The 11,864-nt window shown below is 39.5% G+C and overlaps 1 protein-coding gene across 7 annotated transcripts in view; it reads left to right on the top strand.

Annotated features, from left to right (window-relative positions):
- PHACTR2 (phosphatase and actin regulator 2) overlaps positions 1-11,864 on the top strand; it is a 194,521-nt gene that overhangs the window by 158,182 nt on the left and 24,475 nt on the right. For all 7 annotated transcript variants that reach the window (XM_040448987.1, XM_040448983.1, XM_040448982.1 and 4 more), the window contains 2 exons: positions 4,679-4,740; positions 7,479-7,616. In XM_040448987.1, coding sequence (XP_040304921.1) covers positions 4,679-4,740; positions 7,479-7,616 — 200 coding nt within the window. The remainder of the gene's footprint in view (positions 1-4,678; positions 4,741-7,478; positions 7,617-11,864) is intronic.

Below are 11,864 nucleotides of genomic sequence, written 5' to 3'. Positions count from 1 at the left end.
CCCCCCCCCCCCCCCCCCCCCCCCCCCCCCCCCCCCACAAAAAAAGGAAGAGCGAATTCTGGGTAATTCTTTTCTGCTTCTGTGAGACAAATGGTGCCAAACCACATTGCTGTTTGGTTATTTGAGGAACTATTTCATAGATGTAGAAATTTATCACACATTGATCTTAAGTGCTGTCTTGGCTTCTATACCCCATTTTCCTGGAGGTTCAGGGAAGAGGGAAACGCCAAAGTCAACTTCAGATTTGATTCCAGTCCTTTTTTTACTTCCTTCTTAGTTTATCCAACCATGCTTATTCTGGAAACAAAAGACACATTTCCAGTCTGGAGAGGCTGATAACTGGCTTACGATCTCCTGCCATAATATTGTATGGCCAAGGGAAGCAGAAAAGAGAACGGGTAGAGGTCATCCAGAGCAATCCACTGAGTGGCCCCAGGGAACTGAATGGCATAGCTTACAATAGTGTGTTCAGCCCCTGTGTGCCTCTGGGTTCTTCCACATAGATGACTCTTTTTTGTGTGTTTATTTCATGTCCAGCTTTTGTTCAAAAGCAGTATGATTGACTATTTAAAAAAAGTCTGTGTGTGAGATGGTGTGGTTGTTTTTTTTTTTTGTTTTTTTGGAACGTTTGCTTATTTTTGAGACAGAGAGAGACAGAGCATGAGCGGGGGAGGGGCAGAGAGAGGGAGACACAGAATCCGAAGCAGGCTCCAGGCTCTGAGCTGTCAGCACACAGCTCGATGCGGGGCTCGAACTCACGGACCATGAGATCATGACCTGAGCCGAAGTTGGACGCTTAACTGACTGAGCCACCCAGGCACCGCCAGTATTTTTGTTTGTTTGTTTGTTTGTTTGTTTGTTTGTTTGTTTGTTTTTAAGGACACTTATTTTAACTGGGTCATCTTTTCTTGACAGACTAGGGAATTCATTCACAGAGTAAACTAATTCAGCAGCTGTCAAATCCAAGCTCATCATTAGTTTATTAAACATGAGTCAGGTGGCAGTCAGTGCAGATCTCACTTTCAGTGGAGACCAAGGGCGCATTTTGTTCCTTAATTTATCAGTCACCATAACACATCTTATTCCATCTCTTTCCTATTTTACTGCATCTAGGCTTTTTTAAACAAAAAACAAAAAGCAAAACTATAAAGTTAGGTTTAATTGTACATTTTAGAACCAACTCCTTAATATTATTAAAATAGAAAGCAAGTTCTGGTGCTTGAAAGGTCAACTTTTGCCTACCAGAAAAAGAGATACTCATGGAACACCTTTTACAGGGCAGGCATAGGAGATGCAGATCTGATTAGCTATGACAATAGCTGTATATTCTCTAGAGAAAAAGTATATTAGGCCATTGAGTGCTGTATTTTTTCCCAACATTTTATTATGAAATTTTTTAAATATAGAGAAAAGTTGAAAATTTTTATAGTAAACACCCATACATGTACTATTTATAATCTACTATTAACATTTTGTCACATCTTGCTTTATCACATATCTGTCCTTACATTGATCCATGTTATTTTTTTGATGCATTTCAAAGTAAGTGTATAAATACATTTTCATTTCATGGTTTCATATAAAACCATGTAAAACCCACAAAAAATATTTGGCTTTAAGTTTATTTGTTTATTTTGAAAGAGAGAGAGAGAGTGAGGTGGGGCAGAGAGAGAAGGAGAGAGAGAATCCCAAGTGGACTCCACAGTGTCAGTGCAGAGCCCCATGTGGGGCTTGAACTCACAAACCGTGAGATCCTGAGCTGAGCCAAAATCAAGAGTCAGATGCTCAACCAACGGAGCCCCCCAGGTGCCGCAAATATTTGGCTTTTTTTAAACTTAGTTTATCTGAATCGTTGACTCGGGAATATAATATTCCAGTTGCTGATGTTTTGGTGCTTTTCTGTCTTCTCCTTTTAGCTCATCCCTAAAATGCTCTGGGCAACATTTGCTAGCTGGGTAGGTTTCCTGTAGTGCCCATGGTTATTTAACCACATGTGTTGTTTGTGTGTTTATGGCAAATGCTTCCTGTGACTGCTCTGAAATATCCACCCCCCTGCTTTGATGGAGTTACTAAAGGCAAGGTTTGTCAATGAGTCACGTCACTTCCTTCATGAATATCCCTCCAGTCTATTTAGAGTGACCAGAAAGGTGTACATCCTACTGTATAATTAGTCCTTTACTAAACAGAGAAACAAAGAAAACGTTAAAAAAGAAAAGTGAGGGGCGTCTGGGTGGCTGAGTCAGTCCCACTCTTGATTTCAGCTCAGGTCATGATCTCACCTCACAGTTGTGAGATCAAGCCCTGTGTCAGCTCTGCACTGGGCCTGGAGCCTGCTTAAGATTCTCTCTCTCCCTCTCCTTCTTCCCCTCCCCCTGCTCACCAGTACTCACTCTCTCTCTCTCTCTCTCTCTCTCTCTCTCTCTCAAAAAAGAAATAACTAAATTTCATTTCATTTCATTTCATTTCATTTCATTTCATTTCATTTCAACTCAGTGAGTTTTTTTAAACTAAGATTTGACCTTGATTCTTTGTAAGAGATTTTACGAGTATTTAAAAAGATTCAGAAGATCAGTCATGTTGACTTCCCTCCACCTCTTACCTTCTTTAACTTCTTTAAAAGCACAATTTCAGGGGCACCTGGGTAGCCCAGCCGGTTAAGCATCTGACTTCAGCTCAGGTCATGATCTCACGGTTTGTGGGTTCGAGCCCCGCGTCGGGCTCTGTGCTGACGGCTCGGAGCCTGGAGCCTGCTTGGGATTCTGTGTCTCCCTCTCTCTGTCTCCCTCCTCCCCTGCTCACACTCTGTCTCTATCTCAAAAAATAAATTAACATTAAAAAACTTAAAAAAATAAAAAAGGTAAAAGCATGATTTCAAATATGGAAATATGTAAGGAAGTCAGCTCCTGATGTTAAAAACGAATTCCCACATGGTAGAATTCTGTTTATTTAACTTCCTCAACTGCAGTTGGCCCTTCTTTTTTTAAATAGGTAACTTGCTATCACTCAGATGTACAGTATGCTTAATAAGATGAAATTATCCAATATTCCCTCACAAAAATTAAAGCATTTGTTGGCTTTGAGTCATATTAGATATCCACTTTTCTGTCTTTGAAAAGTACCTTTAAAAATATAGCACAATCACTTTATAGGAAGAATTGACTAAAATGCTTTGAAGATTATATTTTTCTTTTTATTAGTAATATCATTAAAGGCTGACCTTGTAAAGCCTTCCTTTGAATCACATGAACCACAAATTTAGCTTTTGTCTGTTATGTATAATTTATAACCTACATGCCTTGCCCAACTCATATAAAGTAAATATTTGACCCTAAGGATATATTTTAAGGATATCAAAGGATGTATATTTTGTGAAGCAATTAGAAAAACCCACAGTATTTTCATAGGAAGAAATATGAATTATAACAAAATTTGTTTGACACACAGGCACTTCCTGAAAGTGTACTAACTGCCTGTTTCTTATCTCGCAGGGTGATTTCAGCTTATGTTTACTCTTTGTCTAAATAACCAGACTCAGCATTCCTTTTCTTATGAATTAAAATTAGTATTTTGGAAGAATGTGGACACTTTTCTCTGTCCAGATATGGGAAGTTAATAGAGAATTTAGCCTGTTCAACTAACAAATACAATCGGTGCAAATATTGAATACTGATGTTTTATTCATTATAAAAACAATCTTAGTAGTAAGAAGTCTATTTGAATTTTTAAAATAAATTTATCTTTTCATAGAAGACTTCTTTTTCAACGTTTTGGTTGAGCCTTTTTGTATTGTGTGATGTTCCTTCAATAGAATTCGTAACAGCATCTTCTAAGAGATCATCTTTTGTAAGCACTGGTGTCCAAGAAGTAAAATCTATGCTCATGTATCAAACAAACGATGCGCTATTGGAAGCAACAGAGAAAAGTTCATCAAATAAGTAATGATTAAGATCTGAAGGGGTATTTATTTCTTTAAAATCCCTGGTCATTTTTCTCTTAATCCCATCCGTTGGACAGCATTCATTAAATTGGCCGTTAAATTTTACTATTTGGTGAAGCACTAGAGAAAAAAAAGACTTTGGAAAGTCAAGTCACAAGAAAATAAATCATCTCCATCAACAGTACACCATAATAACCCCATTCAGAACATTCTGGTTTGAAGTCAGACTCCAAAGAAATGACTGCATTCTGCTACTGTGGAAACCAAAGCAGACAAAATCAAGTATTTTGGTTGGATTTGAATGGAAATCAACTCAGACATGCATCAGATGGTTCTAATTTGCTCTTTTGATATGTCTCAGATCTTTATGTGAAGGCCAGATCCAGAAGTAAGTTTTTATCTGCCTTCTGATAAATTGTGCTTATAAGCCCATGAGATGTTCAGCAATGAAAGGTTTTCACCAGAGTGTGGACACCATTATAGTTTTTTTCAGAACACAATATGAAGTCAGGAAGCAAAAAGGTTTATAGTCAGTAAGGAAATCGATCCCATAAGGAGAAAAAGTAATATATAAATTAATGATCGATCTTTCTGCAAAATCTTTTGACAGCTTTTTATGTCAGAGTGTTTGATCATTATCTAAGTCCAATAGTTGTGGCCTGATCTACTTTTCTGATTATAATATCATTTATAGTAACTAAGTCTTCCTGCCTTTCCTCCCCCACCCTCATTCATAAACAGAAAAGAATGAAGAGGAAGAACAAGAAGCAAAAATGGAACTTAAGCGCAGACTCAGCAGAAAGGTGATGAAAACATGACTGTTAATGATCATGTGTGTTTTGAGTATACTTCATTATTTAAATGCAGATCAGCCCTCTGCCTTTACATTTGATACTGAGGAATAATTACTCCGATTAGTTCACTACCTAATCAAAGACATTAAGATCAATGGAATGCATATAATATGGATTATGTTTATATTTACGATTGCATGATATGCTAATTTGAAAAGTTAACAATCAAAAGTTTTAAATTACATTTACCAATTACGAATATAGCATGTAATCTGTGTGAATACTTGTTTAAATGCGAAGAGGAACAAAAAAGAAAAGAAAACCACACAAATGTCTTTTATTCAGCGATAACCATTATTAACATTTCAATATACAGTTTTTATTTGTTTTTATTTTTTTTTTTCAATATACAGTTTTTAAAAATGCTCACGTTTTCTGTGTAGTCTTGGAAATATTACATAAATATTAAATTGAAGATCTGCCACTAGTCCATGTGTGAGCTGGGTCAGGAATTTATTAAGTGAATTTGATTACCCAACCTGCCTGCTGCTGGGCTACCTAACTTGACAAATGGCTTACCTCCAAAACTCAGACTGTTGTTTCCACCCACTCATAAAAACATAAATCTGGCACCAGGGTCATCGCTTTTTCTGTGTTAGAATAACAATAGTCTTCGGAAAACTTAAGCACTATCAGAGTTTATCTTTCATTATATTTCACTATAAATCTTTATACAAATATATAAAGATTTACTTGTAATTCTTCAGATTATACCTTTCACACCTGGATAAGGCAGGATAAGTAAAATATGACATCTGCAGTGAAGTGTGTGACCTGACCCACGTTTATCTGAGATGGCTGGGGAGTCCACAGCAAAGTACTCTAAGGCATACAGAAGAAACTCCATTCCCATGGAAAAGTTGGAGACTATTTTGAGAGATTTTGGTTTTCATTTTTAGGGAAAAAGATCCTTAATTCATCTTTTTTTTTTTTTCAAAGATCCTACATGTCAAGTAATGATCAAGCTGACAGAGTTCCTGTAAACTGAATTGCTAGAGATGGCTCTTGTGGCATTCGGTGGCTGTTATGTTACCAGCTACAAATAAGAATAGCCCCTCCTCACTGTCCATGCTCACCCCTGCCATACACACTCATCTTTTGTCAATCCATTTGGGCCCCACCGGGAGGCAACAGAGCCTGGCCTGACCCCCTGACTCCCGCTTCCCTCCACTCTACAGAGCTCTCTGCCATAGGTACAGAACATCCCATCGCGCTAATAACACAGTCCTAAAGGGCAAGACTGGATGGAGAATTTCTGACCCATGTGGCCTCTGGTCCCTTGCCTTTTGGGCACTCCCCAGAGGCAGTGGTTTCTCTACCTCCTTACCCCCACATGCCCTGGAGAGGCAGGAAGAAGCTAGCAATATAGATTGAACAACATATGAGTATAAGGGAACCATTTAGATCATTCCTCCCTCTGTCCATTGCCTACCAGGGCTTTATGAAGCTAGAAGGAGTCACGGTTGCCATACCCCGGCTCAAGTGAACTCAGAGTGTAGACCCAGACCCTTATAGGAGTGCTCAAGTGACTTGAATGTTAGAGCATTGACCTGCTTCAGCCTCTGATTTTACTCAAGAGGACACTGAGGCTCAGGAAAGGTTTTTTGGGGGTTTGTTTGTTTGTTTGTTTGTTTTCCACAAACACATCATTTTTGTGTGTCAAGGTGCTCAGTTTTTTTAAATTGAAGTTGTATGCATAAGGAACCTCTCCAAAGAAGACCACTTAGACAATGAATGGTCTGGCTGTATACACAGTACATCTATGGGTAAAAAAGATACTGGAAATGGACCCCATGGGTAAAAGAGGCCTGGGTCTATGGCATCTCCAGACTGAGAGAGGCCACAGAAGCATGAACCTTAGTAGCAGAGAGTAGATCATGCCTGTCAGCTAGGGCCCAGCAATCTTTAGTCTCTCAGAGCCATCTCTCTTTATTCTTGGGCTTGGGAAAGGACCAAGAGAGGAGAACAAATACACAGAGCTGGGTGGATTAAATATAACTGTAAATTTGAATTTGACTAAGACCATAGGAGGAATCCAAGTTATTAGAAGTGTCTTAAAGGTCTCAGCCTATTTTAAGCAGTTAAGGCTCACTGAATGTACTCCGTGCCCCTGTGCATTTCTGCACAGCAGCTTTTCCCACCGGGATAATGTCAAATCTGGGCCTGGGTCTCTAGTCTTTCTCAGATGACCACCATAGACACGCCCTTCACCGGACCATTTCTTTGTCATAACTTTGTGCATTTCTGAATATAGAGGTTTAATATAATAGGAACAGAGATCTCATTTCGAAAAGTTACAGTGCTTTTGTCTGGATGATTCAGTCTCCAAGCCAGCCATCCTATATCTGGATTGCTATTGTGTCTGCGTGGCTTCGTGTTCCTTGTGTCAGGGATGACAGGTGCCTTTATCGCAGTGCCAGGCAAGTTGGGGAAAATAGCATAACGCAGATGGCTGCCAACGCCTGTGACCTATCTAACAATGATGATTTTTATAGTTTCAGAATTAGGGCACACTGCTTTCTGGTTCTCATTAGAAACTCCCAAGATGCTGCTGCCTTTTTTTCTCTTTTGGATATCTGAAAGTGACCTTGTTTAACCATAACTTTGAAGTTCTCTATAGACAACTTGCCACCATGAGGCTGTAAATGGTCTCCTGAACTTGTCCTTTTTTCCCTATCCCCCTGCAGCTCAGCCTGAGACCTACAGTGGCCGAGCTCCAAGCTCGAAGGATCCTGCGGTTTAATGAGTATGTGGAAGTCACCGAGTCTCCTGACTACGATCGCCGGGCAGACAAGCCCTGGGCCAGGTTAACACCTGCAGACAAGGCAAGAAATCCTCATGGTTTTAGCCGTGATTTTATTTATGATTTTATTGCTTTTCTCAAAGCTTCAATATCCGTGTGGCCTCACCCCGCAAACACACACATACTCAGTCGTCCCAGGAGGCTAGATATTACCACATAACTCAAAAGTTTTCTGCCTTTAGTTATTTGAGCCACTTAAGTGATCCATTTAGGAATAGCAATGGAGTTCTTTCAGCTAAGTCTTAGAAAAAATGAGTTCTTAGTTACCGTGTAACCTGCCTGCATTCATACCTGGATTGAGGGCACGGTAGTTCCACAGCCATGATTTTTCCTTACTCTTAGAAAATATAATTTATACCAGTTATCATTTTCAAGGGATATGGTAATAGTGAAAAAGGTATTGCTCTATATGAAGGCTGACACACTTTTTCTACAAACAGCCAGAGAGTAAATATTTTAGGCTTTGTGGGCCATATAGTCTTGGTTGCAATAGCTCAGCTCTGTCGTAGTCTGAAAGCAGCCATAGACAACAGGTAAGTGAATGGATGTATATGTGTTCCAATAAAACTTTTTTTACAAGAACAGGTGGTGGGCCAGATTTCGCCTGCAGGCTATGGTTTACCAACTCTTAATCAATATCATAGCTCACAGTCCAGAAAAACTTGAAATGTATAGTGAGTCCCATCATGGAGAAAGACTATTCTATGAGTAATATAGTTCCAAAGCCAAACAATTTTGCTAACCTTTTGTTTTCAAATTCTTCAGTTTAGGGTTTTCCTAATATCCCAAATAATGATTTCTAATTTTTGTCTCTAAGCAAAATTTGGTATCAAATAAATTCATGCCACATTCAGTCTTAATGCTAGAGCTCAGTATTTTAATTATATGCCGTGCTGAAGCTTTTTAATAGGTTTCATTCTGTAAAGCACCTGCTGCATTCAAGCACGTATCAGAGATCTAGATCAGAAATCATCTGCTCACAAGAAGAAATGAAAATGAGGGAGGAAAATGATCACAAAGGAAGGATGTTTGGAATGAGAATAGAGTAGAGGGAGGCGAAGAATAGCACCCAAGGGACCCAACATTGGTGAAGAGGCAGTCGAACATGAAGAAGAAATGTCTGTGAGGTAGGGAAAGAGGAGAAGACGTAGCCCAATAGCCTAGGAAGGAGAAGGTCAGGTCACAAGTGGTTAGTCATGTGGCTAGAGGGGACGTTTTAGCAGTCTGGTGGGTGGAAGCCTGACTAGTAGAGAAAAGGAAAATAAAATAAAACCTCAAGAATCTTGGCTATGAAGGAGAAGCCATAGAAGGAGGTAATCAGTGGAGCGGTGATGATTGTGGAGGCTGCAAGCTTTTACATATACGAGAAATACCTGAGCAATCTTTTATGCCACAAAGAAGGGGCCAAAAGAAAAAGAAAGGTTGAATACATAGGAGAAAAGGCCAGTAACTGATATAGTAGGGCATAATCAATGGAGCAGCAGGAGAATGTATGTTTGTAGAAAAGGCAAGGAGGAGACCCTTGCGGCTGGGATGGAGAGCACAGGCTGAGGAACGCCCTAAAGGTAGAGGCTTCTCCAAGGCAGGTAAAATCACTCAGGTTGAGGGAAGCCACCAGGGGATGAAGAAGATTGGTACTCAGGTCCGTGTCAAGCTCACTGCTAATCAGTGCCTTGTTTCTTGAAGGAAATGTCAAGGTTATGGGTTACAAAGAATTGCCTGTAAACTACTTACTGTGGTTTCTTGCCCTCACCCCTAAGGCTCCCTGTGTAAAGTCCAGCCCTGTGCTATTCCCTAGGTTACCAAGAAGAAGAATGCCTGGCCTTGAGAGCCTTGTGTTCTAGTCAGAGGGTATACTCATGGACACAAGTGCTGTGAGTGCAGAGTGCATGGAGTCCTGAGAGAGGGTAAGGGGAAAGGTGGGAAGATTTGGGGGCAAGCCCCTCCCACCCTTGAGGTGAGCCTTGAAGGTATCTCATTAAGCACGGTGTGGACAGAGGGAGCCTGCCATTTGCCTACTGCCTACTCCTCACATCCAGGTCTCCGGCAAGTTGTCATGGGGTGTGAAAAACATGTCTCCCCCTGGGAGCCCCTCTTGGGCTGATGTGAAACACAGCTAAGACTATTGAGTGTGTTTTATCCTAACCACAGCCCTCAACCAGCAGCCCTTTGCTCTTCCCTTTACTGCCTCACACGTAATTCTGAGTGGTTTCCACTGCTTTATTTGCCTTCCTTCCTGCACTTTCCCCTCTCTGTTCAGCAGCAGTAGACTTCACTTATGACCTCATGTGTCGTCTGATACCTCACAAAGAAACACGAGGTTTGAGGTCAGGTGCAGTCTTTAGGGTGAGTGTTAACAACAGATAACATTTCTTTCTCAACCCTAACCCTTTCTCAGTTCTGGTCGTATACATTCTTCTGGCATTTTGGTTTTTTATTTTTTTTAGTTGTGAATTATATCACATGGTGAAGAATGTGTGAAACAAATGTACCATTTAACTAATAAAAGGAAGAGACCTGTTTTATTAATCCCTGAATATTACCAGTACCTGAAAAGAGCTCTGTGTGCTCCTTCCCAATTGCATTTCTCTCCCTTCCATAAGGAATAACCACCAGGGCACCTGGATGGCTCAATTGGTTGAGCATCTGCCTTCAGCTCAGGTCATGATCTCACAGTTTGTGGGTTCAAGCCCCGTGTCGGGCTCTGTGCTGACAGCTCAGAGCCTGGAGCCTGCTTCAGATTCTGTGTCTCCCTCTTTCTCTGCCCTTTATACCCCACCCCAAAAATAAATAAACATTAAAAAATTAAAAAAAAAAAAAAGGAATAGCCACCACCCTGACTTTTGTCTTAATTATTTCCTTTCTTTCCTTTTTAGGAGTTTAACCACCTTATTTATACCTCTAAACAATAGCTGTATATTTGTTAGTTTTGCCAGTTTTGGAGGCTAAGTACGTCATATGCTGTACTTCTGGGTGTTGCATCATTCAGTCAACACCAAAGAATCTGGGTTAATGCACTAGGCCATCATTTCTCTTTTTCACTGAAATATAATACTTTGTCATATGTATCAGTCACAAAGTAATTATCCATTTAGTTGTTGATTACTTAGTTTCTAGATTTTACATTCGCAAGCTATATACTATGAAGATTCGTGTATCATCTTCAGGGACACGGATCCAGGACTTTTTTCTAGCATATATTCCTTATATGCTAGATCCTTACAATGGGATTGCTGGGTCCTAGAATGTAGGAATGTTCGGCTAAATTAGGCAGTGGCAATAGCTTCCCAAAATAGTTGCTCTGGTTTACCCTCCCACCAGCAAAGGTTAAAACTTCCCATGGCAACATGTGATGGTCAGGCTTTTTGTTCCTTTTTTGTTGTTTTTTTTACTTGACAACCTAGTGGTTATGAAATAATATCTCATTGCACTTATACTTTGCCTCTCATTAATTACTAATGAGGTTGAGCATATTGTCATACCTATTCTGCATACGGATTCTACTTTTGTGCCTGTCTTTTGTCTATTTTCTTTTGGGTTATCAATTTCTTGTTGATTCATAGGAGTCCTTCCTATATTTCAGTTATCTATATTGTAAATACATATTTATCTTCTCCCGACTTATAACATTGTATTCTCTTTATGGTATGTTTTGACAAAAGAGATTCTTACCTTTAATACAGTGAATTTATCCACTTTTTCTTTATGGCTTGTGATTTTGCTTCTTTGAAAAAATTCTTCCCATACCAAAATCCAAAATGTATTCTGCTATACTGTTTTCTAAAACATGTATAGTTTTGCTTTTCACATTTAAGTTCATTTACCTAGAGCTGATGTCTTTAGAAGATATAAGATATACCTTTAACTCTGTAGAGCAGATCATCTCTAGTATGTTTTCTATGTTGCTGTTTGCTCTTTATCTTCTTTCTTCTAAGTTTCTTGCCTTTATCTGGCTGTTCTTTTCTAACTTAAGATGGACTCTAAATCATTAACCTTTTTCTTTCCTTTTTTTCTGATATAAGCACCGAAAGCTATATATGGCGCTGTATGTCAGTGGTTCCCAACCTTGGTTACACATTACACTCACCCAGAGGAGCTATAAGAATGCTGATCCCTGGGACCCACCTCCAAAGATCCTGATTTAATTGGTCTGAGGTGTGGCCTTAAATACTGGGATTTTAAAAGTATATGGTCAGTAATTATAAAATGTTCCATATATCCTTGAAAACTGTGTGTTCAGTTTGGGGGTATGGCATTTAAAATATGTCTG

Source organism: Herpailurus yagouaroundi, unplaced genomic scaffold (genome assembly GCF_014898765.1).
Source record: "Herpailurus yagouaroundi ecotype Mexico unplaced genomic scaffold, PumYag 198, whole genome shotgun sequence".
Lineage (NCBI taxonomy): Eukaryota > Metazoa > Chordata > Mammalia > Carnivora > Felidae > Herpailurus > Herpailurus yagouaroundi.
Note: the sequence above shows the minus strand (reverse complement) of the source record. Positions and strands in the feature narration are given on the sequence as shown.